This window comes from Equus quagga, chromosome 2 (assembly GCF_021613505.1).
Source record: "Equus quagga isolate Etosha38 chromosome 2, UCLA_HA_Equagga_1.0, whole genome shotgun sequence".
Taxonomy (NCBI): Eukaryota; Metazoa; Chordata; class Mammalia; order Perissodactyla; family Equidae; genus Equus; species Equus quagga.
The window spans coordinates 108,858,260-108,885,470 of record NC_060268.1 but is presented as its reverse complement, the minus strand read 5'-3'; the positions used below and the strand labels follow the sequence as shown (position 1 = coordinate 108,885,470).

The following is a 27,211-nucleotide window of genomic DNA, read 5'->3' as shown; positions in this document are numbered from 1 at the left end:
CTCTGTTTACTTTTCCTATTACTGATAGAGGAATGTTGACATCAAATATAATTTTGGATTTATCTCTTTCTCCTTTTAGTTATGTCAATTTTTCTTCATGAAGTGCTCTTGTTAGATGCATATGTGTTTAAGATTGTGTGTTTTTCCAGTAAGTTGGCTCTTTTATCATTATATAATGTCTCTTTTTATTCCTGCTTATTTTCTTTACTCTGGAGTCTAGTTTGTCTGATAGTAATATAACTACTCCTACTTTCTTTTGATTATAATTTGCATAGTATATTTTTTCCTGGCCTTTTACTTTTATTCTGTTTAGCTCATTATACTTGAAGATTTATTTGAAGATATTATATATTGAATTTCTTATAGACAGCATATAGTTGGTTCATGATTTTTTTGTCCATTCTAACAGTCTTTTTTTTTTTTTGAGGAAGGTTAGCCCTGAGCTAACATCTGCTGCCAATCCTTCTCTTTTTGCTGAGGAAGACTGGCCCTGAGCTAACATCCGTGCCCATCTTCCTCTACTTTATATATGGGATGCCTACCACAGCATGGTTTGCCAAGCAGTGCCATGTCTGCACCTGGGATCCGAACTGGTGAACCCTGGGCCGCCAAGAAGCGGAACATGTGAACTTAACCACTGTGCCACTGGGCTGGCCCCTCTATTTATTTTTTTTAATCACTTTTTTCCCTTTGTTGTTCAGATTGTATATTTTATTGATCTATTTTCAAGTTCACTGACTCTTTTCTCTTGCATCTCCTTTCTCTTACTGATCCCATCCAGTGAGGGTTTTTTTATTTCAGTTATCGTACTTTTCAGTTATAAAATTTCGATTTGGCTTTTGTATATATCTTCTGTTTCTTTGCTGAGACTTTCTGTTTTTTTACTTGTTTCAAGAGTGTTCTTGATTGATTGTTGAAGCATTTTTATAGTAGCTGCTTTAAAGTCTTGGTGAGGTTATTCTAACATCAACATCATCTCAGTATTGTCGTTTGTAGATTGTCTTTTCCTAGGAATTTCCTGATGCTTCGTTGCCCAATTATTTTGGATTGTACCCTAGATACTTTAAATATTGTGAGACTCTGGATCTTGTTTAAATCCTGTGGAGAATGTTAGTATTTTTGTAGAGCAGTCAGTCAGCCTGGTTAAGTTCAGGCCTTAACTCTGACCGGTTTCTGTGGATGTTGGTTCCACTGTCAGTTGTTTTTTCAAATCCTTTCCACTTCTCTCTCGACCTGTGCCCCTGTGTTCCATCAGTCTGGGGCCTGGGCAGTTGTCTCTCTGTTAGTTCAGTTCTCAAAGTCTGTGGTCTTCTGATTGGTATCAGATCCAGGTGTAGCAGCTCACTGGGGAGCCAAGTTCATAAACCACTTTCTGGGGGCCTTCTCCTGAGTGCCGCCCTCTCTGGAATCTCCTGTGGACTCACTGGCTGCTTTCCTGGGGTTTCCTTCTTTCCTTCTCTGACCAGAAAGTTGGGATGCATTCTGCTGCTCCCCTTCTTGACTGCTCCTGCCTCTGGTTCTGGTCTGCAGGAGGGCCACCGTAAACCCACCACTGTTCAGTAGGACTTCCTCCGGAATCCGTCTGCTATGTTTTACCTTTCAGAGTCTCCCAATAGCTGCTTCAAAAATGCCGTCCGGGTTTGATAGCTGCATTCAGCGGCAGCGGGTGGTGTGTCCCTGTTCCGTCTTAGCCAGAACGAGAGCTTCTAAATGATTTTTTAGATTGAAGTACAGATTTCCCCATGTACAGATGACTATTATTTTACTGAAATTCATTTTTGGCAGTTCACCCATATGCTTAACATAGTTGTACTTTTACTAGAGTATCTAGAGTATTTTTTACCAAATAACTTACTCCTATCATTTTAGTTGTGCACTTTTTTCTCATACAGATGAGGTATGTACTCTTCTTCAGAACTTTGTCATGTCGACCACAGAGAGCATATCTGAATTTATTCTCAGAAGACTAACTATGAATGAACTAAGCAGTGTAAGTATTCATTGGAGTAACTTTTCATTGTTTTCATGAAATTTGAGTGATTACTGACTGGCAGGCACTGTATTAAATTGAAAAGAATATTACTTTATCATGATAGTTTCTTGAGAAGCAACCTTAGGAAGCAGAATAGATTTAAGATTTGGAGTCTCCTACTTCTGGTTCCATCTGTGTGATACCTGTGACCTTGGGAAAGTTCTGTAGATTCTCTGAGCCTCAGTTTCCTCATCTGCAAGATGGAGATAATACGTCTACTTCCTAGGGTTTAGAGAGTTTCAGACGGTATAACATTTGAAGTACTTAGCATTTTAATGCATATTTTGTCCCAGAATCCAGCGATTTGGCAGGTTTGGGATGGGACCAGGTATCAGTACTTGTGTATTTTTAAAGCTCTGAAATGCAGTTAGAGTTGAGAACAATAGGTCTGAGGTAAAAGGGATGCTCTGTGAATGTAGCTGTCTTCTCTGTCTCTGCTCTCCACATAACTTGTTCTTTCTGGGACTTCTGACAAAAATTCATATTTTCCACTTTCTTCAAGAATATTTATAAAATACTAATTCTTACAAAAATGCCTCTCAGTCAATTTTTTTGTGGTTGAAATCTCTAGGGAAAATATTGAAGCAATTAGAATTATTAGATTGTCAATAAATTGAGAACATACACTTATTTTAACAATTCTTAATTAAGTACTTTTGTTTGGTAGCTGGTCCGCAGGTGTGAAAATATGAAAAGACAAATTTTATACTGAAAGACTTGAGATGTTATGATAGGAAGGCAAAAATATAAATAAAAAACTCTATTAAAAATGTATATAAAGAAAAAAGGGAAGTGTTTATCTTTAGCTTTCTTTGTATTAAGCAATTGTTAATAGTAGTTTTGTTACACATAAATTTCCAAGAAGGCATTTGATAAAGAAGTAACTTTGTTTGTCTAGCTCCAATATCACTTAATTATCATGAGTATTATTTTACCTTTTTATTGTGGAAATTTTCATAGCTCTACAAAAGAACTATAATGAGCCTTCGTGTACCCTATTATATAACGTAAAAGTTTTTGTTTGTTTGGAATTTGAAGCTGAAAATAACTTTAAAATTGGAAAGGGTAATGTGATTTTTATCTTTTAGGTGCAAAGATTTTAAGAAGTAAACTCAGTATGTGATAGTTTAAAATTATTTGGAAAAATTCACCCTTTAATAAATTAGGTATTAGAATTCCCAAGTAAGTACATTTGTTTGGTAGCTTACAGTTGAATAAAAATCTCTTCCCCTACTTTCCCACCTCAGCAGTGTGAGGGTCCATGTTTAACAACTGGATTTCAGGGAGGAAAAGCCCCGAATTGTAGTATTTATCAACTTCCATGGCTGATTTCAGGCTGCTGAATCTGAGAGAGAGATGAACTTGCAGCGCAGGCTGGCTGCAGCTCGCCGCTGCCTCACCTCTGCTTCCCAGAGGAGACAGTAGCCGTGAGACTGAAATCGCCTCACTTTCATTCTGTCAGATGTCTCGACACCCACCCACACTGAGTCCATGCTCCCTGCCTGCCCTCTGCAGGGAGAGATTGTCCTCTCTCTCTCTCGTATTTCAACCTCTCCTTTTCTCTTGGGTTCTTTTCATGAGATTGAAACAAGCTTTAAGAGTCCCTCACCTTAAAAGAACCCTCTCAATTCTGTGTTCCCCTGGCACCCTCTTTCCTTCTCTTTGTAAGCTGTTCTATGAACAGACTCCTTGACTCCATTCTAATCTGGTTTCTACCTCTTTTCATGACATGGAAAGTGCTCTCTAGAAAGTTGTCAGTGACTCCTTTGTCATCAACCTAATGGACACTTTTCAAACCACATTTTTCTTGACTCCTCGGCCCCGTTGGACACTCTTGACCACTTCCCCCATGAAACACTAGCCCTCCATAGCTTCTGTGACAATCATTGTCTCCTGGTTGTCCCCCATCTCCCTGGCCATCACTCCCACTTCCCTTTGAATATCCATTCTCTACCATAGCCTTGGACGTCAGCGCTCTCCATAGGCTGGCCCTGGCCCCTTCTTTCCTTGTTCTCTCCTCTGTCTCGATGCTCTCACCCACATCCCCAGCTTCCATTGTGCCAGACACCCTCACATCTGTCTCTACCTCAGACTGCTCTTCTGAGCTTAACGCCCATTCAACCAACTGCTATTTGACAACTCAAGTTGAATTTCTCACACTTAGGCTTTTCAAAACTGAATCCCTTATCATTCCTCCCAGAGATTCTCCAGATTCCCCTCCAGGGTCCCTTCGCAGTGAATGTACCACCATCCAACCAGTTTCTCAAGCCCCAAACTTAGGACTCCTCCCTGGCACCTTTATCCCTCACTCTTCCCCGCTATGATCAGTCTAGCACCAGGTCCTGTAATCGTTACCTTCTGTCTGCACTGAATCCTAGCACTTGGCAAGGTGCCTGCATGTAGTGGTCACTCAGTAAAAACTGCTTACATTAATGAAGTATGTGCTTCCTGTGTGCCACAGGAGGCCTCCGAGGGTGTAGTAATTGGTATAGTAATAAAAATTAAGGCCGCCAGTCCACTTAGCCTACTTTGTCTCACTTAAATCTTTCACAAACTCTGTGGTGGATAGCTATTACCCTCCCAATTTTCTGACTAAGGAGTCTGAGGTCGGAAGAGGTGAGGTCACTTGCCGAGGGTCACAGAGCTGGTGGCTGGCAGAACTGGACTGAGCCTGGTCTGAAAGACCTGCATTCAGTCCTGTCCCTCCGTCACTGGCTCTAGGACGCTGGGGAAGCTGTTTAACCTCTGAGACTGAGTCTTCTTAGGAAAGTGGGGCGTAGTCTTGCTTGTGAGAATGGTGTATTGTAAACTGCCCGAAACAAAGGAAGTGGTGATTGTTATTACTATTTATGATGTAGTATTAGCCCTGGGATGCAAGAATTGGTAGAACATAGTTTCTGCCTTCCAGGGTCTCATTATTAAGGTGGGGAGACAAATGAGTAAATTGTGAAAAGTCCTATAATTGTGCTGAAGGCAGAGTCACTGTGTCGGCACAGAGAAGAGAGTCCTTAGCTCTGTATGGAAGATCATGGAAGGCTTCTTGGAGGAAGTGTTTTTTTTCCTCATCAATGTCTTGTTTTACTGCTTCTAAATAAACTTATTTCCTGTCTGAACTCATAGTTTTATGAAAATCATGGACCCTGCTTAAGTGTTTTATTGTTTGTCTCAGGTTTCAGATCTGGATCGTTGCCATTTATACCTGATGGTGTTAACTGAGCTTATAAATCTGCATGTGAAGGTGGGATGGAAAAGAGGTAACCCCATTTGGAGAGTTATTTCTCCTCTGAAAAATGCTTCCATTCGGCATCTTCAAGAGATGGACAGTGGACAGGTAATCCTCTTTGATTCAAGGTTTGTAGTTATGTTGAGTAAGGCATACATGGAATGCATAGTTGATTAGTATACAATATTTTGATTTCATAAAAACCATCTGCTGAAATTTAATTTTTAAGATAGTATCCTTTGTTCATAATATTTGATGAAGATTGGGACTCCTATCATAATATTAGGTATGTAACAAAGGTGTGGTGACCTCAGTCTTCACATCATTTAGATACAGAAGGTGGACTTGCCCTCTTGCCCTTATGCTAGTAAGGGACTCTTTAATGTGTTCAGTTTCATCGTTTCTGTTTCATTTTCTAGCCCGGTCGTCCACTGCCTTTTCTCTTCCTGCCCACAGTGCCCCTGATGCTGCAGTCACTTGAGGCTACTGTATAGCGTTTCACAGATCACAACCACATGTCATCACCTTCCTCCCTAGGCTTTCATTCTGTCTGGTCCTTCCGCTAAGAATGCCCTCCCTTCCAGCGTACCCTTGTCAGTATCCACCTGTGCTTCATGGCCCAATTCAAATCGCATTTTCTCTTAGAGACCTTCTCGGATCAGTGTCTCATTCTTTCCTTCATTTCCCTGTGGCTCTTTATGCCTCCATTATAGAATTTATTTTCATCTTACTTGTTTTTGGAGTGGTTTATGTCTTCTCCACTAGATTTTAGCACCTGGAGGCATTTCTTTTCTTTTTTTTTCTTTTCCTGTTTTTTCTCCCCAAATCCCCCCAGTGCACAGTTGTATATTTTGGTTGTGGGTCCTTGTGGTTGTGGAGGAGGCATTTCTTAAACATGACACGATGAAGTGTAGTGGGTAAGAACACAGGCTTTGGAGTTAGACTTCCTGGGTGTGAATCCTGGCTTTATCCTTGCTAGGCATATGACCTTGGAGAAATTACTTAACCTCTCTGTGCCTCTTTTATTGCCCCTGCAAAATGAAGGCTATAGGATTGGTGTGAGAATAAAAGTTAAGCTCATACACGTTAAAACTTTAGAACAGTCCCTCACACATAGAAAGTCCTCAATAAATGTTAGCTATTTTCCCTTAACACATGGTAAATGTTTAGTAAAGTTGAGCTGAATCATAGTCTAGTGTGGGCTGCTAATTGAAACAAACTACTTGATTGCTTTAATAATCTAATTTTTAAAATAGTTCTCAAGAACTGTCCTAAAAGAAAATGATAAGGCGGATTGATTAATATTCCAGCATCACATCTAGTCATCTTAGTACATTAGTGTCGTGAAAGGACATTGTGAGTTTTGAGTGTAGACAAAATCGTGAACCGTCCTGCAGTAGTTCTTAAAGATTGGCTTGCTTTCTTTAGTAACTCACTGATTACATTAAGGTTAGCAGGGATTGTACTGGCTCGAAAGTAACACTGCATTTTATTTCATATGTTGGCAGTGTTGCTGTGTGAAATTTATCTGTGGAGATACTTGACTTATTTTTGGGGGTGAGGGAAGGTGTGGAATAAGTGGTAGGAAGTTCCTTTCTGGTAGAGAGGTTACTGGTTGGCAGCATTGGAGCTGCGTTGGTCTTGGGGTGCAGCTATTTTCTATGACTAGGTTCTCGTCTGCGCTCCTGGCTTCTTGGTTAGAGGTGGTTGATTGTCTCTCTCTGAGTATGAAACCAGGCTGTCTTGATTTCCTTCCTTTGTGCTTCTACATAATAGAGTTCTAAGCTCATGCTTTACATGAAATAACCCATTTATTTAATCTTCACAATAACCCTGTGAAGTAGATTTTATTACTGTCCCCATTTTACAGATGAGAAAACTAAGGTGCAGTATGTTCACAGTCAGACTGCTCCTGAGTGCAGAGCCAGGATTCAGGCCCAGGCCGTGTGGTTCATGAGTCCAGCTCTTCACTGCTATGCTGTGCCACCTCTCCAAAAGCAGTATACAGCTGATCTAAGGAGTTTTTATATATATGCCTGGAGCCTTTGTTTTCTTTTTAATATTCTTCAGCCAAACAGTTAAAATAAAACTCACCATGGAAGTGTTGTATCCAAATGTATATTCAAGTATGAAAAAGTTTGAGAAGTACTAATTCACATACAGTTTTGGGTTCTGTATATATCAGGTCTGTCATATACTACTTCTGGGATCCCACCTGTCAAATGAAGAGATCAAATGTCTTATTTCTGAAGTGCTGAATTTTTGTTACCACTTTAACTTTGTTTCCTCCAATCTGTACAGAAGTGGTAAAACTGAATGGCGTGTATTGATTCCCTCTGATGTTTGGTAGCAGACAGGAAGAGGGAAAGGAGGCATGAGGTTTCCATAGACTGGCAACTCAGGTCCTCTTTAAGACTTGCTTATGGTAAGTAAAGATTGTTTGTTTTCTCCTTAGGAGCCAACACTTGGTAGACAAGTTCAGAGAGTCGTTAGTATGGCTGCTTTGGCCATGGTGTGTGAGGCCATTGACCAGAAGCCGGAACTACAGCTGGACTCGCTGGATGCTGGACCCACGGAGAGGTTCCTTTCCTCTCTTCAGCTCAATCAGACACTACAGAAGCCCCACACAGAGGAGCCAAGCAGGTGTGTTCCCCCTCGGAGTGCAGCGTGTACATGAAAGGCATCTTTATTGCTGATGTTTAAAAATCCACTTTTGTTTCAGTCATTGAGATGATTAGTGATTGCTCAACATTACTTATAGGGTTTTGGAAATTTGGAGATAAGAGCTCATTCAGAATAATAATGCATTATCACATTATTCATCTCTATTACTGGAAACCCATTAACTTTTCTGCATTTAGTTTTCAGTGAATCATTTAAAATGGGTGAAAATGTTTACTTTCAGGCAAGTTAGAAAGTTGAGGTTTATGTAGTTTCCTTGTCTTTTGGTAGGGAGGAAATTTAATAATGATGTTTAATGTCTCTCTTTAGAAGGATAGTGTACTACACGCAAAAGAGATTGAGACAGACTTAAGGAAGGATGGAGTAGTGACTTTATTTTTTGTTTCAGTTTTTTTGAAGAATCATCATCTTCCCAAGGATGGGGGAAAATAGTTGCACAATATATTCATGATCAGTGGGTCTGCCTCTCTTTCCTGTTGAAAAAGTATCACACCCTGATACCACCCTCAGAGGGTGAAGTTCTGGAACCCGTTCTTCCTGCTGTTCAAATGCCAATAAGGACTTTGCAGTCTGCACTAGAAGCCCTCACAGTTCTTCCTTCTGACCAGGTCTTACCTGTGTTCCAGTGCATGAAAATTTTGGTTCCCAAGGTAAGATATAGTGAGAGATGAATTAAAGAATATAGAAACGGAAATCAGTTTCTGAAATTAAATAATAATTACATATTTCTTTCTTTTTTTTTCTACCAGCTTCTGACCTCCTCTGAATCACTCTGCGTAGAGTCTTTTGACATGGCTTGGAAAATTATATCTTCTTTAAGCAACACTCAGTTGATATTCTGGTCTAATTTGAAAGCTTTTGTTCAGTTTGTTTTTGATACCAAAGTTCTTACCATTGCCGCAAAAATAAAGGGCCAAGCATATTTCAAAATAAAAGAGGTAATTTTTTTTGAATTGAGATAAAACAGATATAACATAGAATTTACCTTCTTAACTACTTTTAAGCATACGGTTCAGTAGTGTTAAGTGTATTCACATTGTTGTGACAGATCTCCAGAACTTCTTTTATCTTGGGGGACTGAAACTATACCCATGAAGCAACTCCCTTTCTCTCCCTCCCTCTCGGCCCCAGCTAACCACCATTCTACTCTCTGTTTCTATGAATTTGACTCCTTTAGATAAAAATGGGATAACTTTTTGTTTTCTTTTTAACTTGTGTGACCTGTAGCACGTGAGAAAGAAGAGAGTCCTATTGGTAACTACATATTAGATTTGTTGTTATTTATTCATTCAGTCAATGAGTATTTTGAACCTTCTTCAGTGTCATGAGTAAGAACAAGAAAATCTTAGATTGAAAGAGTATGTGCAATACGGTAGCCCATGAACCACATCTGCCTCACAAACATGTTTTATTTGGTTCATATAATGTTTAAAATTTTGAATTAGTTGCCAACTTTTAAGAAGTGGGAGATTGGCATGAAAATCTGTATTTCCTCTTCTCTTGGAATCTTGGGAAACTGGATGATTTGGCAACACTGGTCATTCCTCCAGGACAGCAGTCGCCTGGCCTGTCCAGATAGGGCATGCCCCTTCCCATTCTCCCCTGCACAACCATTCCTCGCTTTCTTCTGGATACTGCAGGCAAACATCAGGCGCCATCTGTCATTGCACTTATGCTGTTACTTTTCCTTGAATATAACCTGTCAAAAGGTCTCTCTGGTTTCTGGAGGCATTGCGTTTACAACCACTGATGCACAGTAGGGAATGTGACACGATGGAATGAGGTCATGCCTAGCAGTTCCCCTGCGCCTCCTCATCCGGAGGGGAAAGTGGAAGTACAGTCCTTTATTACCCTGCTGTCGGCACTGCCTCCCAGTCCTCTTCTGCCCACAGCACATGCTTAGACAGTGGTCTCTGCTGCCTTGGGGAAAGGGAGGACGTTGGTGCAAGAAAACTGAAAGTGTAAATGGAGAGGTGTTTTTTCCCTTTCACTCAGTTACTTTGGGCACTTGTTTCTCTTGGAGAGTTTTGGGTGAATATCACTATCAGTAAAATTGGATTTATTTTTATAAAGAAATGAAAAATTAGCTTTCTCTGATTCTTGATCATCTTGCAAAATTCTAACAATAATGAATTTTTAATTTTTTAGACTCATGACTATGTGGAAACTCATTTGAAACCATTCAAGGAACAGTTTTTAAAAACATTAATTTTTTTTAATTAAATTGGTCAAAGATTAAATTATCATTGTATTTCATTTCAGATTATGTACAAGATAATTGAAATGTCTGCTTTAAAAACTGGAGTCTTCAATACGCTGATAAGTTATTGCTGCCAATCTTGGATAGTTTCTCCTTCAAACGTGTCCCAAGAATCTTTATCAAGTGCTAAAAATTATAGCGAGCTTGTCCTTGAGGCTTGCATATTTGGAACTGTATTTAGGCGTGATCAAAGGTAAAAGATGCCATTACTTCAACCTGTCATAACTTACAGTATTAAGTACCTATGTGGGAAGAATTATGTCTTTATTTTGAGGCTTTCAATTAGAAGAATATAAAGGATTAGTTAATTTTAAATTTGGGGCTTTAATTTTTTTCTGTCTAAAACCTGTTTTTTTTGTCAAATGTTTTTATGGAAAGACTTATTCAGGATGTGCAGACCTTCGTAGAAAATCTTGGACGTGACTGTGCAGCAAACGTTGTTATTGAAAAGTGAGTATGGTGGGGTTTCCATGTCTTGATGTCAGTGGAATATTCGAAATTTGACATCATATGAGAGTCATTCTGTATTGGTTAAATTTAATAAATGTTTACTAGTGATATCTAACGTTTTATAAGATATTGAATGTCTTCAAAAGTATGTTAGAAATTATATTCCCTTGCTAAAATATTTTCTTCAGATCTGTCACTATTTACTAAAATTTGATAAACTTTAAAAAAATTTTGGTGTCAAATCCAGCATAAATAAGGAAATGACCACAGGGAACATAAAAGCCCTCTCCCTCTTCTTTTTTTAGGCAGAAGAGGTGATCACCGGCACATACATTTCACTCCCTTTTTGGCTAAAATTGACCATTTAGCATGTCAGTCTGCTATACACAAAAATAAAATCATTCTTAGAACAGGCCCTAACATTTTGATATCTGGGATAAGACTATTCTTATCTAACCTCTGAATTAGTTTTTTGGGAGCTTGTCAAATAGCTTTTTTTAGTTTTATTTTTTCACATAGTTTTCAAAAATTTGTATGTGCTTGTGTGTTTAAAGAAGATAATAAATAGTGCTGTATTATTCACTTTAGAGTTTAGGACAACAAATAATAATGTGTAGTTATTTCATTATTCTGTGAGTCACAGCTATGTTTTGAATCATCTGTCACTTTTCATTAAATACATACATTTTTCATTGTTAATTATTTTCATTGATTTTTTTGTTTCTTAGCTGGTTTAGTGTAGCAATAAAAGTAAAACTTTTTAGTTGATAATTCCAAAATACTTTAATTTCTACTAGACAAATGTTAAATTAAAACGCCTTTTATCACATTATAACAGTTTTAATGAACTTTGGAAATACTAATTAACAGTTTCACTTAATTTATCTTTCCATGTGTGGACACTGAAAACGCTGGGGTGCTTAGAGCATGTGATGCTTGCTGAGTTTGCCTGTCGCTTAGAAACAGTGCTCTTACACACGTGGTAAAGACGAGCCGCTGAGGTGTTTGATGCGTGGTCTCACCTTCGTGCACAGAGAGGCCTGTGGTCCTCTTTCAGGAATAGTTTCTTGAGCTGTGATCTGTTTTGTCTACAGATAAGATATTATTGATCCAGCCTCAGTAGTGTGTGCATTGTTTTTCCAGAAGTCTGCGTGAATTTGTGCTCATTCAGACTTTCTGTACACGCTCTCCTTTTGAAATATTCGTTTCTTATCTTCTGTCTATCCTGAATTAAAAAGCATCATCATTAAGTATGAATGGTACCTAATTTTAGAAAACGTTGATGGTTTTGATATTTTGGAGCTAATATTTGACATGTTTCTGTTTTGAAAATGTGTTAACATGGTGTATCATTTTATATTTTTTAGTACTAAAAGAGAGGACCATTATGTGAGAATTTGTGCTGTCAAATTCCTGTGTTTATTAGATGGCTCAAATATGTCTCATAAGTTGTTTATGGAAGATCTTGCAATCAAGTTATTAGATAAAGTAAATATGCTTTATTTTACTTTAAATTATCTTTGGTTTTGTATATTAACAAGTCAAAATCCAACATTTGCTCTTTATGTTGATAGAATCAGTATTTTTAAATATTCTTTATCAAGAAAGAAACATGAGATTTATGGTCCATATTTTTAGTTAAATCTTGGTTAGTAATTGTCCAATTCAAATTTGGTTTTAGAGAATAATAATGTTTTCCCTGTACTATCTAAACTTCACTCTGTGTTTTTCCCAGTACTACTCAAAACCAGTTATGTTTAGAGTGATAGATCCATACATTGTTTTATGTAAGAAATGGAATAAAAAGGTGAAAATTTAGAAAGTGGCATAATGTGAAGAACTGATTTTTTTGAGTCTGCAAAATCATTTATAAATGAACGTCACACTGTCTGCAGAATGGGCTAACATCTGGGGAGAAGACAGGAGGACGTAGAGTCAAACATAGTGCTCACTCTGCATTTGAAGCTGAGATAGATGGAGTGCTTGGGCTGCTTCCACCAACTGGCTTGTACTCTGGGATGTAACCGATGACCACAGAACCCACTTCAGTCGCTTGTACTGAAATTGCAGTCTTCATCATACGTTTGTTTTCTGAAGGTAGCAGATCAACCTTAGCCCTATAAAACCTAGGAAGTATTTTTTATGCAAAAATTCCCTCCTTTGCACTGTGGGAGTCAGGGGAGATGTGTCAGAGGAAATAGTGTTTTACTGGCTTCCTTAAGGATGAGTAGAATTTAAAGTAGCAGGATACTCCATCAGATAGGACACAAATAACGTATTATGATGTATACTGACGTATAAATATATGGGTGTTTAGAAGAAAAATAAAGCAGAATAAGGAGGAGGGGTAGCTGTTTAGATAGAGGGTCAGAGAGGACCTCCCCAGTAGGTGACACTGGGCTGAACTCTGGGTGAACCATCAGTATGGTGGCAGGCTACCAGGAGAGGATGGTATTTAGATGCCAAATGAGGCAAGTGCTACCTGCAGGTGTGGAGGAAAAGAAGGCTGCCAACTGGCCATTAGATTCAGCAAGAAGGCTGTCGTTACTCACCTCTGCAGAAGACCTTTTAGTGGAATGGTGAGAATGAGAACCTAAATAGAAGGAGCTGGGAAGAAGACTGTTGTTGAGGTAGTGGAGACAGTGAGTATAGGCACTCTTAAGGAGTTTGCTCTGAAAGAGAAGGAAAACATGGGATGGTGCCTGGAGGGGGCACGGGCCAGAAGCTTTTTAAAGGTGGGGGATAATTAGAGCTTGTTTATGTGCCGAAGGAAATTATCTAATAGAGAGGAGAAAATGTTAACTATGGAGAGGCCAGCAGTAGTCACACAGGCAAAATCCTTGAATAGCCACCTCAGATCCACTAGTATAGCTATTGAAAACAAGCTGAAAATAGCAAGTATTGGCGAAACTTGAAAACATTAGGCTAAGTGAAAGAAGCCAATCAGAAAGGACCACATATTGTAAGATCTCATTTATATGGAATGTCTGGAATAGGTCAATCTACAGAGACAGAAATAGATTAGTGGTTGCTGGGGGTTGGGGGTAAAAGAGATTGGCAAGCTAATGAGCACAGGGTGTCTTTTTGGGCTTATAAAAATGTTCTGGAATTACGTAATGGTATTAGTTGCATGACTCTGTAAATATACCAAAACCCACTGAATTGGACAGTTTAAAATGGTGATTTTTATGGTACTTGAATTGTATTTTTTTTAAATCCCTGAATAGGCTAGATTGGTTCTAATGTCCATTAGAAGGATAAGCTTTATTTAACAGATGAGAAAGCAGAGACAGACAAGTTACATAGTAGAAACTTGCTTAGGCCAAGGATTTGTTTTTTGGTGTGGAAAATTTGAGCAGGGTAAGTAATAAATTAAAAAAGGGAATTTTAAAATAAAGAAAAATGAAAGAATAATCCTAGAGAAAGTAGAAAAGGATCATATCCAGAGCAGAGTGGGTAGGATAACGATAGTTAGGAGTGACCCCTCGTCTTCTGATATGGAGAAAAGAAGGAGGGAGGGAGGGTGGTGGTGAGTTTGTATAAAAGGAGGGCATGCCTGAAGTTCTTGCCTGAGACACTGTATTTTTTCTGAGCCAGGAAGCACGGTCATTTCTAGAGAGTAAAGAGGCAGAAATGTGGTTGGGGTTTGAAAACCGAGGTAAAGGTTAAATTTACAGCAATTATCTCAGTTAGAATTAATATATGGTAATGTTTAAACTTGATCTTTCCCACTCAAGTGCAGAAACCACAGAGGGTGGGAGTTACTCACTGGTGTGTCACCAGTGCCCATGTTAGATACTCAGCTTTGGATGTATGGATGAATACACAGTGAACCTAGAGGAAGTGAAGAGGTTGCTAATTGGGGAGATCTTAAAGGATTGCCCGGCACTGTGGAAGTTCTGCTTTGGAAAGAGATACTGTGAATGTGTAGGGCCACCAGTGCCTGGCTAAGGGTTTGTGGTGGCCTGGTCACCTAGTGGGTGAGCAGCTACCCGAGCACTTGCCCTTTGTTTTCTTCTTTTCATTTTTCTTCCGGTTCTTTAGGCTTTATTGAGGTCCATGCGGGTAGTTTTTTTGTTTACTTTTTATTGAAAAGTTTCAAACATTTTATAAAAGTAGATTTAAAACTTGTCAATTCATGGCCCAGCCTCCACAGTTATCAACTAACGGACACTCTCATTGTCTATCCTTGACATTGCCCCCAACACACATTATTTTGAAGCATATCTCAGACATCGGTTTCACCTGTAACTATTTCAGTATGTCTCAAAAAGAATTCTTTTTAGCCATAAGTACAATACCATTTTCATACCTAAATCCATAATTCCTTAGTATTATCAAATACCCAATCAATGTTTAAATTTACCTGATAGTTTTACGTTTTTTTTGTAGTTTTTTTGTTTGAAATATGACTCAGATAAGGTCCATATACTGCAGTTGGTTGAGATCTCTCTAATGTCTCTTAATCTATAGATTCCCCTCCTCTTCTTTTGTTTTTTTTAACTTGAAACGTATATTTTGAAGAAAGCAGGTTGTTTTTATCTTATAAAGACTTCCACAGTCTGGATTTTGCTGTTTGAATTTTCACAGTGTCCTTTAATATGTTCCTCTGACCCCATATTTTCTGTAAGATGGTATTTAGATCTAGAGCCTTGATCAGATTTAGGTTTGATATGGGGGAGGGAATGGGGAAGAGTGTACATCCATTAGGAGGTATATAATATTTGGTTGTCTCCTTTTGTGGTGTTAATCATTGATGGATTGCCTAGCTCCATTAATTATTTAGGACTTGCAAAATGGTGATACTCTAATCCTATTATTGCTTTTTCATTTATCAGCTGAAATACTTCTGTATCCAAATATAAAATATTTAGATACCCTGAGGTGTATTTCCTATAGGAAAGGCAGGATAAATGCTTGATTTTTTCCTATTATTTGTCAGTATTCAAAATAATTAATTGGCTTCATAGTATCTTCTAAAAGTGATCAGTGAGGTTTTTTTTTGTTTTTTATCTTTTATCTTAACATAATTAATGTGTTTCAATCCATTGTAGTTATCATTATTAATGCTCAAGTTGCCCCAATTTTGGCCAGGTGAAAGAGAAAATTTGAGACCATAATTTAGCTTTGGATGTATTAAATTTGAGTTGCTTTCAGGCATCCATGTGAAATTACCCACAGTTAGGAATATGGTATTCAGGAAGAAACAGAAGCCACCATACCCAGTGATGGTTGAAACTACAAATGTAGACAAGACTCTAGGAGGAGGCCAAGAATGGGAATTTAGGAAGCACCAACATTTGAAGTATATTGGTAGGAAAAAGAACCAGAAAAAGGCCGTGAAAAAGAGAGGTCAGAGAAGTAGGGTAGAACCAAAATTAGATGTGAATAGAGAAGAAATGTCTGGTGTTGGTAGTTGCCTTAATTTGTTTCATTGAATAATCTTGTCTATAGAAAATTTGTCATACAGACCTCTATTAATTTGTCCAGGATTATAAATTTTAATCTCAGAATGCAAATTCAAACTCAGAGCCTATTTTCCACCACAGGCTGCCTCTCAGGTGGCCGTTGGCAGGAGACTTCTCAGTGGTGTTGAAGAGAGCAAGTAGGAGGAAGTCAATGGAGAAGAAGCTGTTGGGAATTTCTGGGTGTTTTCAGAAGCGTGTTGGTGTAGGGCCTTGTTGAAGTAGGAAGAAAGATCATATGGTTCAAGTAGAACAAAGGGTTGGGTTAAAGCCTTGAGGGAAGTAGTAAAGATTTTTAATTCTCCTTGTGGAAATAGGAATGGGAAGAGACTTGAAAAAAGCAAAATGATTATCCAGCACAGTAATTCTTAAAGTGTCTTCTCTGGACCAGCAGCAGCATCAGCATCACCAGGAACTTGTTAGAAATGCAAATTCCTAGGCCCCGTCTCCAGTCTACTGAGTCAGAAGCTCTGGGGTGGGGCCCAGCAATCTGTGTTTTAAGGAGCCCTCAAGGTGGTTCTGAAGCACTACCAGGTTTGAGAACCACTGCTCTAGCAGCAGCTAGGGCCCTGGCCCTAGCTGGAGCTAGAATACATATTTTTAATGAAGTCAGTTGGGACAGGCGATTTTTCTTTTCTTTAGCAGTGCCTGGCGGCTTGAAAGTAGGATCAGAGAATGTAAGACCCCTGGGTTGATTCAGAAGTAGGGAATTTGCAAATGGGTTTGAGGTCATAGTGAAAAGAATTGGATGTGCTCTTGAAGATACTGTAGAGATTATTCTTGGGGTCCAGGTTGGGTCAGGAGGCACATGAAACTAGAGAGAGTTGATAGACTAGTAGAGAAAAGAAAGATCTTTCTGAATAAAGAGCTCATTGAGTGAAATGAGTAAAAGGACAGATTTTGAGCTGAAAAGGGCATTTGAGCACTTGTGAGTGAGGACAGTGACTCGAATGAGGCCCTGCTGTCAGGTTTCTTGGAGCGAGGACGCGTCTCCTGAACTCATGTGTGATCTGCCCTAGCGATGATTCCATTTTTAGCTACATTGAGGCTGAGCACTACATGAAACCCGAAACATGCCTATATCAAAAGAAAACTTCCCAAAAGAAATAATGATAATAGAGGAGGTTATGAGATTTTAATCATTGTTAGGTGTCATTAAAATCTATGTTAACTTGGCTGTCATAAAATTTTGTACACACTGAAATGCATAATATGGGATTATGGAAGAATAAAGATCCCAGAATTTACAAAATAGATGAGAGTTGTCTACATTAGATGAAAAAATGGTTTCAGAGGTGGTGGATAACTTTTCTGACTTTAAGATATTTGAAAATGTAAATACGCTTTTTAGTGCCATCTTAGCAGCTGAAGCCCAAGTAGTTATGTAACAGAAGTCATCCCGGCAGTTGGCTCAATTTAGACAGCACGACCATGACAAGCAGGGTTGAGCTCTGCTAATGGAGAAAGGCTTGGTGCTGTCATTTTCCTGTGTCTAGTGCTGGCATTGTACTGTGGTGCTCCTGTCTTAGGTGTTTATATCAAATTGCAGATACCGTTGTTCCAAATTCACACAAGACAAAGGGCCATAAAATGAGCAGTGCCTACATTGGTGCATGGTAATACATGTCAAATACCTCAGTCTCTACTCACCCCCGTGACTCCCTGTCTCCCCCTTCACTGGCCACAAAGAGATAAAAGGATATTTCCAAATACTTTTTATACTGAATACAGTTGTATGGTTCCTTTTCTAGTTTTAAAAGCACATAAGTTAAACAAGAGCAACTGAACTCATTGTTTTAAAAGGAAACCAAAAAAACTGTAATAGGAAAGTGTCTGTCTTATCCTCTTTTTGCGTTGTGGAGGATAATGGGCTCCTATGCCCAGTTTAAACCTTTTAAATTTGAAGTTGTCATTGATTTTATTTTTATTAATCACAAGTTCAGTAGATAATTTAATATCGATCCCCGCACCTCTGCAGGATGAAGTGGTGTCCAAGTCCAGAACTCGATATTATGTGAATTCTCAACAACACAGAGTGAAAAACCGAATATGGCAGACTCTGCTTGTACTTTTCCCCAGATTTGATCAGGTATGACACATATTGTACATATATTTTAGCATAATGTTTTCATATGAATAAACTATTTAGTAGAAACTGTCATGTGCTATTTTAAAATTGAGAAAGTAATTTGCTTAAAATTTGTACTTCGGTTCTTAAAATTGAAGTTAATTCAGAAGTTTTTTTAACAGAAAGAATACTAAGGCCATTAGGTATTGTAGAAATAAATTGGAAATTGGTTTACATGGCCCTATTGAATATTTTTTCTTCTATAAATGTAATATTTTAACTATTTAAAGTTTTATATGCCATTTGATTAGAAAATAGGTTAACTCCGAATTTCCCACAGCTGAGTTATTTTGCAGTGTTATTGTTTGGATTATCTGTGTACTCTAGAAACCAGGCAAACTGCATCATTTAGGATGGGATTGTCATTTCTCAGGGTTGATTTTCTTGCCCCTAATTTCATGAATAGTGTAGCCATACAAACCAGCTAAGCAAAGGCCGAGACCTCTCTCTGTTAAACCTCTCTGTCCAAAGTTACCTGTTCTCTTCTCTGAGGAGGCAAGAAGCAGGTGAGTGGACTGGAGAGCCGATTTCTCTAATCATCTTTGCTTAATATTCCTGTTAAGAAAATGGATCATCATCATGAGAAAGTGATGGTATATCTCATGAATTTTTTTAAAGCATTTTTGAATGCAAAATTTCCCTCAGACTTTAGTTTCCTACTGTTGTCCTCACTCTTAAATGTTTGAGAGAATTTTTAAAACATATCAAAACTCTTTTTAAAAAATACCATTTTATGAAGCGTTATGTCTGTGAGAGATAAATATTTCAATAACTCTAAGTATATCCAAATAAACTGGATAATTGTAAGAGGAAATAGCTAAAAGAGTTCCTTTTGGGGAGTAGTAGTAGTGGCTTTGTAACGGGGGCTGCTGATTTTCATCATAGGCCTTTTAAAATACTGTGTATATTATACTTCACTAAGCAGAAAAATGCATTATTATTTTTTTTTAGGAATGGGAAGGCTCCCCAGAGAGATGGATAATGTTGGAGGGTGGGGGGAAGTGTCAGAGTGGGCAGGGTCTGTAACGAAGAAGAAAACTTAGCATATCTGTTATGGAACAGTCACTGCTAAGATGTTAAATTATTCTATCTTACAGTTTTATTTAACCTTCGTAACAGTCTTTCAAGGCAGGCCATAAATATTCCCATTTTACATAGGGGCACTGCAGTTCAGAGAGGCGGGTGACCTGCCTGTAAGGTAACACAGCTAGCGAAAGGTGGAGCTGGAATTCAAAACCAAGTCTGACTTAAATTCGTGCTCCACTTTACAACACTGTCTTGGGGGCTTAAAATGAGCTTTTCTGCTCCTCTTCTACCAATTAGCAGTTCTCTTAAAATAGATCTTTAAAATAAAGCAATATGCACAATAAATCTAATTTTTTATATGCTTATATGAGGAGATGTTTTTTACCTGCTGCTTGGGTATGCCCGGTTACCCAGATAAAAGTGTGATTTTGGAGAGAAGGGTGGGGCAAGGGAGGATGATTTTGGAGTTCAGGGTCTTGGCAAGAAGGACTGGGGAGGCTGTAGAGGCAGGATGAGCAGTCCCGGAAGAGAAGGCGAGGGCCCCCAGGCCTGCTCTCCTGGGTTTTGTTTGCCTCCGCTGACTTTGGCATCTGTTGTCCTGGGTCCAAATTTTAAGCCCATGGCATCTTGGTAGGTCTTGATTTGAATCTGAATTCTGCCACTTACCAGATAAGTGGCTTTGAGGAAGTTAGTTAACTTTCTGAATCTTTTCCTTTCCCTCTAAAAATACAGAGAATAATAACCTTCCTCACAGAATTGACGTCCAAGTAAAATGTAAAGTACACAGTAAAAGTACCTCGTCATTATCTTTCAGTCAACAGTTTTTAGGATTGTTGGTTGGAGAGTTATGGATTCAATAATTACTTACAATAAAATTTTAAGCTTTTTTTTAATGGTGACTATATTTTTTTAATTAAAATTAATAACCGTTTGCATTAGAAACTAGATCTTAATTGTTCCCACCACAAAAAAGAAATGATAATTATGTGCAGTGATAGAGGGGGTAGCTGATACTGTGGTGGTCATCATACTGCGATGTATAAATGTGTCAAATTGACATGTTGTACACCTTAAATTTATACAATGTTATATGTCAATTATATCTTAATAAAAATAAATTTTAAACTAATAACCGTAACATAACAGTTTAATTTGTGAACTTTATTTTTCTCAGAATTTCTTGAATAGAATTATTGACAAGATTTTCCAGGCTGGTTTCATCAATAATCAAGCGTCCATAAAATATTTTATAGAATGGATTATTATATTGATTCTTCATAAATTCCCTCAGTTTTTTCCGAAGTTCTGGGATTGTTTTTCTTATGTAAGTAAAGAAGATTTTTTTAATATTTTTTTAAATTAAGAAAAGATTTTGGCTATGCTGGGAGATTTGTTTCACTAGAATAGTTGTTTTTTGACTGTCAATTGCCCTCTCCACAATGTATTGACATCCTAAGTTGTGTTTTGCAATATTTGAATTAATTTAGGAGACAGAAATCCCTGGCATTTATCTTGAGTATATCAAAGTTTTTATTTGAGAGCTCTTCTATTCCAACAAAATAAAGGTGGAAAAGGCTTTTGTTATTAAGAAGTAAGAGAAATAGGTGCCTTCTATATTCTTATTTACCAGGCGATATCTTTCTTTGATCTTAGAAATAAGAATGAGGAATTAAATGCATTCCTCACATTTTAAAGAATTTTTTAGTGGGGACATTTCAAACATAACCAAAGTAGAGAGACTAGAAGGGAACCCTTATTACCCAGCTGAAAACAAATATCAATTCATTTCTGTTCTTATTTCCTCTGTACCCTCATGCATACCCCTCACTGCCCCTCCCCAACATTTTTTACATCTTAAAAATAATTTTTAAGGAATTAATACTGAGATTAGTGGTAGAGTTTACAGTTGCAGGCTTCTTGACAAATGACAGATTGTTTGTAAACATCAGCTCTGTTGGTTCCCAAATTCTCCCTTCCCTTTCTTAATGAATGACCTTGCCGTCTACCTTGTGTGAAAGGAGGATGCCTTCCTCAAAGTATCTTTCTGTTTCTTCCTTTCTATTTCAGGGGAAGAAATATCTGTTCTCTTTTTCACATCTATTCCTGTGTCCTTGTTTGTATTTCCTTCTGGGACTTGACTCTGAATTCTTCAGTCTTATTCTCTTCACTTTTCCTCCATCTGGCCATCGTCCTAGTGTCATCTTTACTGTTAAACTTTGAGAATGAGTGATCCTTGCCTTCCTCTCTTGTTCTATTAAACCGCTGTGGCCCACCACATTTTCAGAAATCACACATTGAGGACTCCATCTGCAGCTACAGACAGCCTGTCTTCGTTTTCCTTGTCTTCCTCTTCCTTCTCCTTCACAGTGGTTGTTGCTCTCTACAGCTGTTAGTATGCTGCCGTGTACGTCATAGCTCCCTTCCTCTTAAGCCGATTACATCTCTGTTTCTTTCTTGTGTTTCCTTTCTTTCTCCCAACCCTTATGCTTGGTTTTGTCTTTAGAATCCTTATTTAACCCTTCTGCTTCTCTTTCTATGCCTCTTTGCTTTGTAAACCCTGTTTCTGCTGGTTCACTGCCTCTCCGGCCACCTCCTAGGTATGCTCACATGATCACTTCAGATTTCATCCTGTATAAAACTAAGTCGATGGTAGTACCTGTCCCTAAAATTGGCTCCCCTTTCTGTTGTCCTTCATTCTCCAGTCTCCTAGCTGGAAACCTGGCCGTCACAATAAGCGGTAGCAATGTCATCCTCACAATCATCCTGAAAGATAGGTTGGAGTTCTTGCACTTTACTTCTGAAGAACTGAAGTTCAGAGAGCTTAGGGAATTCATCACACGACTAAGAAATGACAAAGCTTTAATTCAGATGTCTGTTTAATTTCAAAAGCCACTTTCTTTTTCTCACTATTCCAAGGTTCCTCTTCTGCCTCTTCCTTCTCCTCTTCATGTCCATATAATTAAGAAAAAAATCCGTCATTTTTCCTTGAATTGCTTCTCAGATCTGTGGCTCCATTAGCCTGGTTCATTTTGTCTGCTCTCTCGTGGGTCAGCACTGCCTGAGAAGTTCTCACAGAAGACAGGTTGGCTCTGGTGTCTTCGGAGACTTCCTGACTCAAGTATCCTCTGGAATGCTGGCAGGTCTGTTAAGGTTTTCTACTTAGCTCAGTCTCTCACTTTTCATAAAGAGCTTTCAGATTTGGTATATTCTCTTCAAATCTTTTCCTGTGGACACCAATCAGGGTTTTTTATTGTAATCAAATAAAATAACTTTTGCTGGTTGAGTCAAAAAGGGACTTAAAACAGGCAGTGGAGAGGAGGGAGTTCGCTAGCTTACAGAATGCCCAGAAAACCACAGAATCCGGCTTGGAAAAGAGGCAGGAACAAGGGGGCTCCACGGTTTCCAGAACCGCAGCCAGAGGCCTGGTCCACTGGGGCCCTTGCTTCACTCCACTGGACGTGTGGGGCCGTCGCAGCAGCGCTGTAGCTGGAGGCGGCTGTCTGCCCGCTGCTTCTGCCACCTGCGTGGTGGTGTGCTCCACCTCTGTGGGATACGAGTTCTCACCCCAGGTCAGGTGCCTTCTCTTTAGCTGCAAGGAGGCGGGGAAAATGAATATCTGACATTTTCAGCTTCCCACAAGACCTGTGAGGTGGGAGCATTCCCTAAACTTGGAAGAGGATTCAGGATAGATATCCAAAAAAAGGCAAATATCCACTACACTCTTTTTTTCCTTTATTGGAAACAGATGACCTTAACTTTTACTGTTTAGAGAAAATAAAAGGAATACCTTTATCTTCTCACCAGCGGTGGTACAAATCTACTTACCTCCCTATCCATCCCAGACTTCTTCCTTCCTTTTACCGTAAAGGACCTGAATCTTCTGTTCAAGATAATTCTTCTGTGTGCCCTTGGGTTCCTCCTTTCTGCCTTCCTAGGCACCTTTTGCTATCAGTCTTTCTCCTATACTCAATCTCTTCTTCTTAACCAAATGGTTTCCATTGGCTTTTAAATGTGCTCAAGTCTCATCCATCGTTTATGGATGTTTATACTGAACTTCTCATCCCTCTCCTATAATCACCCTATCTCACTACTTTGTCATAGTCAGACTTCCTGAAAGAGGCGTCTGTGTTCCATTGTTCCATTTTTTTTCCACATCCTCCCCGCCCACCCTTCAATTCAGTAGACCAGCTCCAGCTCAGTCACTTCTCAGAAGACACTATTTCCAGAGTCAGTTGTCAGCTTCCTCCTCTTCTCCCAGCCCCATCCATGCTGCTGATGACGACTTAGTTCTTGGTTCAGTGACACGCTTTCCTGGTCTTCCTGCCCCTCTGTTCCCTCTTGTCTGTGTCCTTTCCAGGCTTTTCCCTCTCTACCCAGCTTTCTTTTCTTGAGAAGCATGTCAGTGCTTCCCAAGGCTAGGACTTTTTTCCTTAATTTCTCCTTGTTTTATAGTCAGTTTTGTCCTAAGTCATGTATTCACTTGTTGTCTGATGTGAATGACTCAGTAATTTATGTTTGTATTCCAGACATCTTCTCCTAAGTGCTAAATCAGGGGTTGGTAAACTACAGCCAAATTCAGCCTGGCAAAGTTTTACTGGGACACGGCCATGCCCATTTATCTACGTATTGTCTGTCTATGGGTGTGCGCTGAAATGACAGAGTTGAGCAGCAGAGACTATGTGGCAGCAGACGTATTATTATTTATTATTTGGTCCTTTACAGAGTTTGCTGACCGCCACTCTAGATATTCTCCTTGAATGTTTGTAAATCATCTAAAACTTGGATGTCTAACACCAAGTGCCTTATCTTTTCCCCAGACTTGATCTCCTTCCTATTGTGGACAGCACCGCCATCTATACAGTTGCACACACCAGAAATCTGAACACTTTTCGTGTTCCATGTCTGATTCGTGGCCAGATCCTGTTGATCTTACCTCCTAACTATTTCTCAGTTATCTGCCTTCTATCCCTACCGTTATATCTTGGTCCAAGCTACTGTCAGCCATTGCAGTGCTTCCCTTACTGAGCCACCTACATTCTTCCTTGCCTCCCTTTCAGTCTCTTCCCCACACTGAAGCCAGAGCAGGTCTTTCAAAATAAAAAATTTGATCAGGTTATCCACTTGCTTGAAACGTTGCTGTCAGAATGAAGACCAGAAGTCTTCAGAGTGGCCTGCAGGTCTCATGTGATCTTATGCCTTCTTCCCTCTCCAGTCCCTGTGTACCACATTCCCACTTCTGCACTTTAGTCATACTGATTGTCTCAGTTTTCTATTGCTAGAACACTCCAGAGCCCAGTGATGTGAACTACGTTTTATTAGTTTTCATGATTCTGGGTTGACTGGGCCTGGCTGGGCAGTTCATGTGGGTCCACTGGGGCTGGGACTTCAAATGGCTTCTTCACTCACATTCGTCACTCAGCTGCAGCAGTGGGAACAGCTGTGGTGGCCGGGCGTTGTTCTCTCTGCATGTCTCCAGCAGGGTAGCTGGATGTCTTTCCGTGGTGGCTCAGGGTTCCAAGAGTGAGCATTCCAGGAGGATACGTCTCCATGTGTATGTGCTTACCCAGCCTCTTTTACCTACTGGCCAAAATAGATGGCACGACCAAGCCTCCCAGTGTGGGAGGGGCCTGCGTTAGGGCCTGGATCCCGGGAAGCTTGGTTTGTTGGGTACCACTGGTGTGACTGCATACCACCTGACCTTTTCTGACCTTTTGTGCTCATCACAAGTCCTTTTGCTCTCAGGCTATTGCACAAGCCGTGCCCTCCACCTGAAATGGTCTTCTTTCTCCTCTTCATCTACATAACTGCTTCTCTTTCTTCAGATCTCAGTTCACTTGTCATTTGTGTCATTTCTTAAAGGAAGTTACCTCCCTGAGTAGTTTGGATCCCCTTATGGATTTTCGTAGCACATAAATAGTACTTGTTATAATTGGAATTTTAATTTATTGTCTGATTTGATTATGTCTTTGCTCCCCACTAGACTCTAAGCTCCACGAAGGCAGGACCTTATCTGTTTTTATTATCCCTGTTTCCAGCCCAGTACCTGGCAAATAGGAGACTCAGCAACTACTGGTTATATAAGGAACTAATCATCTGATTTGCCTTTTGGAGCAGTTACTGAACTGTAGTGTCTGTTGTCTCTTTCCATTCTATCTAGCACTCATCAGTTTATTATCACAAAAATAACGTGTTATTCCAAATCACTATTAGTAGGAAGGTTTCTAAATTCCAGTTTAACACTCTTACATGGCTAGTCATGGCTTTTTAACGTGGTCCACACGGTCCCACTGAAATTTTGAGCCTTGTCTCTGCCACTCCCCTGCCATGCTGGTCTCTTCATGTCTTACTGCCTTTGCCTCTGTGTCTTTGTTTGTCTTACTCATTTTTCCCCTGTGCCCTCCCCTTCTCTACTCCAGTCATCTCCATCCTAGAGCCCTCACCTTTTTTGGAGCGGGTGTGCCCTTGGCTCTGCCACTTGCTTTACAATTAACTTAGTACTTTGTAAGTGTCTGCTGACTGTAGTGCATGTTGGCATTTGGCTCTAGGAAATTTCCTTTCCTTTCTTTGCTTTTAATCCCATATCCCCACCCAGGCCGTGTCTACTTCACATCCTGGGCCCCACAGTGTCCAGCACTGTGCCTTGCACGTACCCAGGCTTACAGTAAGCCCTGAGTGACTGTTTTATCTGATTTTTTTTCAGGGTGAAGAAAACCTTAAAACTAGCATTTGTACATTTTTATCAGTTTTGTCTCATTTGGACATTATTACTCAAAATATTCCAGAAAAGGTGAGTTTAGATCGTCTGTAAGAAGAGTTTAGGGGCCGGCCTGGTTGCACAGTGGTTAAGTTCACACGTTCTGCTTCTCGGCGGCCCTGGGGTTCACCGGTTCGGATCCTGGGTGTGGACATGGCCCTGCTCGGCAAAAGCCATGCTGTGGTAGGCATCCCGTGTATAAAGTGGAGGAAGATGGGCATGGATGTTAGCTCAGGGCCAGTCTTCCTCGGCAAAAAGAGGAAGATTGGCAGTGGTTAGCTCAGGGCTAATCTTCCTCAAAAACAAAAAAAAGAAGAGTTTGAACTTGCCTGTCAAGATAGAATTTTAGATATTTGTACTAATTTTTTTAAGATGTAGAGTATCCTTTGTATTTTTTTACATTTTCTTCCACTACCCCCCCAATGTGCACACCTACTCAGACACAAGTACACTGTAGGATATTACCCACTTGCACATGGACACACTGGGGTGTGGCTGAGTACGTGCTGAATCTGTAGACTAATTAATGAGCAATGTTTAGTGATGTGATTCTTGATTTTATACAAGCATTTCCATAAGATTATTTAAATAGGACTTCCCTGATTGCATTTAACTCTTCCGTGACTGCCATAGTTATTCAACAAATGCTCGTGCGAAGAAACTTATGGTTGGAGTATTAAAAGCTATGGGTGATTGAAGGTTGATATGAAATGACTGTCATCATCTGGACTGTGAAGGGCAGTTCTTTCTCAGGTTTAGAGAAATTTCGCTGGTGGTTTACCACACAGATAAGTAGAGATCTTAGCTAATTCTGGTTACTCACTATGGCAACTGTGAAGCATTTAGGAAAACCTGTCAGTAAGATTTAGAGCAAGCTTCTGTCTTATTGAATCTGCAGAGAAGAACGTACTGATATGTTGTAAACTCTAGCAGAAGACCTAATATAGGAAATAAGAAGTGTTGTTTAGTGTTGAGAGTGAAATAAAAATATAGGAGGAAAAAAGTTTTCCTAGAAATTTTCAGTGTTTTTGTCTTTAAATAGTGGTAACAATCAAATTTGGTAGTTAACCTATTGCATCAATCCTTAGATAGACCTTTCTCCCCACCACATTTAACCTCTAAAATCACGACAGTATCTTAAAATTGATGGTGCCTTCCAGTGTCTGTCAGCCAGATGGCAGTGTGTTAGTT

The 27,211-nt window shown here is 39.3% G+C and overlaps 1 protein-coding gene across 1 annotated transcript in view; it reads left to right on the top strand.

Moving 5' to 3' along the window:
* Positions 1-27,211, top strand: part of TARBP1 (TAR (HIV-1) RNA binding protein 1) — an 86,957-nt gene that overhangs the window by 39,629 nt on the left and 20,117 nt on the right. Inside the window, exons 14-24 of the mRNA XM_046652807.1 lie at positions 1,893-1,990; positions 5,202-5,363; positions 7,711-7,898; positions 8,326-8,587; positions 8,687-8,875; positions 10,200-10,390; positions 10,576-10,647; positions 12,015-12,135; positions 18,091-18,201; positions 20,441-20,590; positions 25,967-26,053. Of these exons, the coding sequence (XP_046508763.1) occupies positions 1,893-1,990; positions 5,202-5,363; positions 7,711-7,898; positions 8,326-8,587; positions 8,687-8,875; positions 10,200-10,390; positions 10,576-10,647; positions 12,015-12,135; positions 18,091-18,201; positions 20,441-20,590; positions 25,967-26,053 (1,631 nt within the window). The remainder of the gene's footprint in view (positions 1-1,892; positions 1,991-5,201; positions 5,364-7,710; positions 7,899-8,325; positions 8,588-8,686; positions 8,876-10,199; positions 10,391-10,575; positions 10,648-12,014; positions 12,136-18,090; positions 18,202-20,440; positions 20,591-25,966; positions 26,054-27,211) is intronic.